This window comes from Fulmarus glacialis, unplaced genomic scaffold, assembly GCF_000690835.1.
Source record: "Fulmarus glacialis isolate BGI_N327 unplaced genomic scaffold, ASM69083v1 scaffold33719, whole genome shotgun sequence".
NCBI lineage: Eukaryota > Metazoa > Chordata > Aves > Procellariiformes > Procellariidae > Fulmarus > Fulmarus glacialis.
Window position 1 is genome coordinate 4281 of NW_009235791.1, and position 1975 is coordinate 6255.

Below are 1975 nucleotides of genomic sequence, written 5' to 3' on the forward strand. Positions count from 1 at the left end.
TCAGGGTTCAGCCCTGTCTGCTGGCTATGCAGGCTAGAAAACAGGCCAGGAAGGAAAGGCAATTGTACAGGGGGTCCTGTACCACCCGAAAAAGCCTGGTCAAGTGCTGCCCTGCATCCGGATACCCCCCGTGCCAGACCAGGCTGTGTCCCCTTGTACCCGGCGGTGCTGGCACCCACCCTGCCACCTCCTGCCGAAGCCAAACTCGCCAGATCTGTCACGCTGACCTGCAGTTATGTGCCCTGACTGCCTGCGGGATGCGACAAGGCATGGCCACCCCACCCAGCTTGCGGGGATCCACACCCCTGCAGAGCCCCCGGGGATCTGGAGGCAGGGTTTGCTCCCGGCACAGGAGTACCTGGGCACCAAGCCTCTCCGCCTCTGGCGACAGCTTCACGTAGCGCTCTGGGAAGGGGAGACAGAGAGCTCAAGGTGGGAATGCGATGGAAAGATATGCTGAGTGAATCAGTGCTGGAGAAGGAGGGAAAGTCGGAGCAAGAAAAGCCGAAAGCTACCAGAGTGGCCTCCCCGCAGCCTGCCATGAAGGGAGGAGGAGGAAGGCAGGGAGCTGTGGCACTGATAACGCCTGCCAGGCTCGGAGAAGGGCAGCGCCTGTGCACTGTGCCAGCCCGGGCATCTGCTGTTGCCAGCATGGCTCTGGGAGCTGTTATCACCAAGGGCGGCTCTGGGGGAAGTCCAACGGGGAGAGGGCAGGGTGAAGGAACCAGCACCCCATTTCACAATGCCCCAGCAGGGGCACCCGCTAGGCGAGGCAGCAATACCGGTTGTGCACAGAGGTCTGGTTCAGCACAAGCTCCTCATAGCGCTGCCGGGCAAAATTGCCCCCGAAGCCCAGGAAGGTGTTGACGTAGACGCGGTACACGTGGCCAGTGTGCTGCACGTCGCAGCCCAGGTTGAATTCTGCCAGTAAGCTCTTAGCAGCCTCCTCCTGGGGACGCAGAGAGGTCCGTGATCAGCAGTGACCCAGGGAAGGCAGAGGCTGCTCTCAGAGCCGGCCGGCCAGATACACACCTGCTGCGGGGAGGAGAAGGCTCCAGAGTCGGGCACTTCGTAGGCAATCTGCAGGGAGGCGCCCCCCATGTCTAGGATCCCAACCGTTCGTTTCCGAACCAGGGACTCTCCCTGGTCCCCCAGCGCCACAGTGACGACCGCATCCTCCTCTGAAACCCACAGCAGCGTGTCAGCGAGGGGCAGGGCCTGGGGCGGCATCTCCTCCCTTCCACCATTACCCCCCAGAGCAGCCTCAAGGGGTTCCTCCACCCCTGCAAGCAGCCCCCGAGGATCACTTGCAGGGCAGCAGGTCCTGGCACTCAGGGCTGGCCACCCCCTGGCTTTGTAAAAGCATCCACCGCTGGAAGCCACTACAGGAACACTACTATAAACCCTCTCTCCCTGGTTCTTCTCCCAGAATGATGCAGGTGTCCCCCTCGCACAGGGACTTGTTCCTGTAACTGGGGCAGGTGCCCCTCCAGGTCCCAGGTCCAGGAGAGTTTCACACGCGTGGCTGGGGTCAGGCATTGCCTGGCCAGAGGGGCAGATGCTGCCCACTCCAGAGCTTGCTCTTAGCTCCAGTGCTGGGGCAAGCTCCAGCAGGGCTCTGCTCAGACCCTCCCAGCTGCTCTATAAGCAGCCAGACTCACCGTCCTCATGATCAAACCGGCCCAGGACAAAGTTGATACCGATCCAAGCATAGACACCTGCACGAGACATAAAGGGTCATTACGGCAATATACTAAAGGGAACCAAGCAGTGCTTCACGGCAGCTCCTACCTTCTTGTTTCCCTGAAATCACTTCTGCATGTGATTTGGAGAAGAGGAAATCAAACTCCAGGGGCACATTTCTCACCAAGTCCTCCAGGATTGCAGCTTGCTGCCTGCAAGGACACAGGAGAGGGACAGATGCTAAGGGACCTTCACCAGCGATGCTCCTTTGCAGGAGCGCAAGAGACAGCAG

The 1975-nt window shown here is 60.5% G+C and overlaps 1 protein-coding gene across 1 annotated transcript in view; it reads right to left on the reverse strand.

Moving 5' to 3' along the window:
- The window catches only part of LOC104082888 (ectonucleoside triphosphate diphosphohydrolase 7-like), a gene marked incomplete at its 5' end in the record, with an annotated part of 3060 nt that extends 1165 nt beyond the window's left edge, over nt 1-1895 (reverse strand). The window contains 6 exons of the mRNA XM_009586156.1: nt 248-405; nt 516-685; nt 783-949; nt 1033-1181; nt 1662-1718; nt 1792-1895. Of these exons, the coding sequence (XP_009584451.1) occupies nt 248-405; nt 516-685; nt 783-949; nt 1033-1181; nt 1662-1718; nt 1792-1895 (805 nt within the window). The remainder of the gene's footprint in view (nt 1-247; nt 406-515; nt 686-782; nt 950-1032; nt 1182-1661; nt 1719-1791) is intronic.
- Nucleotides 1896-1975: the final 80 nt, after the last annotated feature.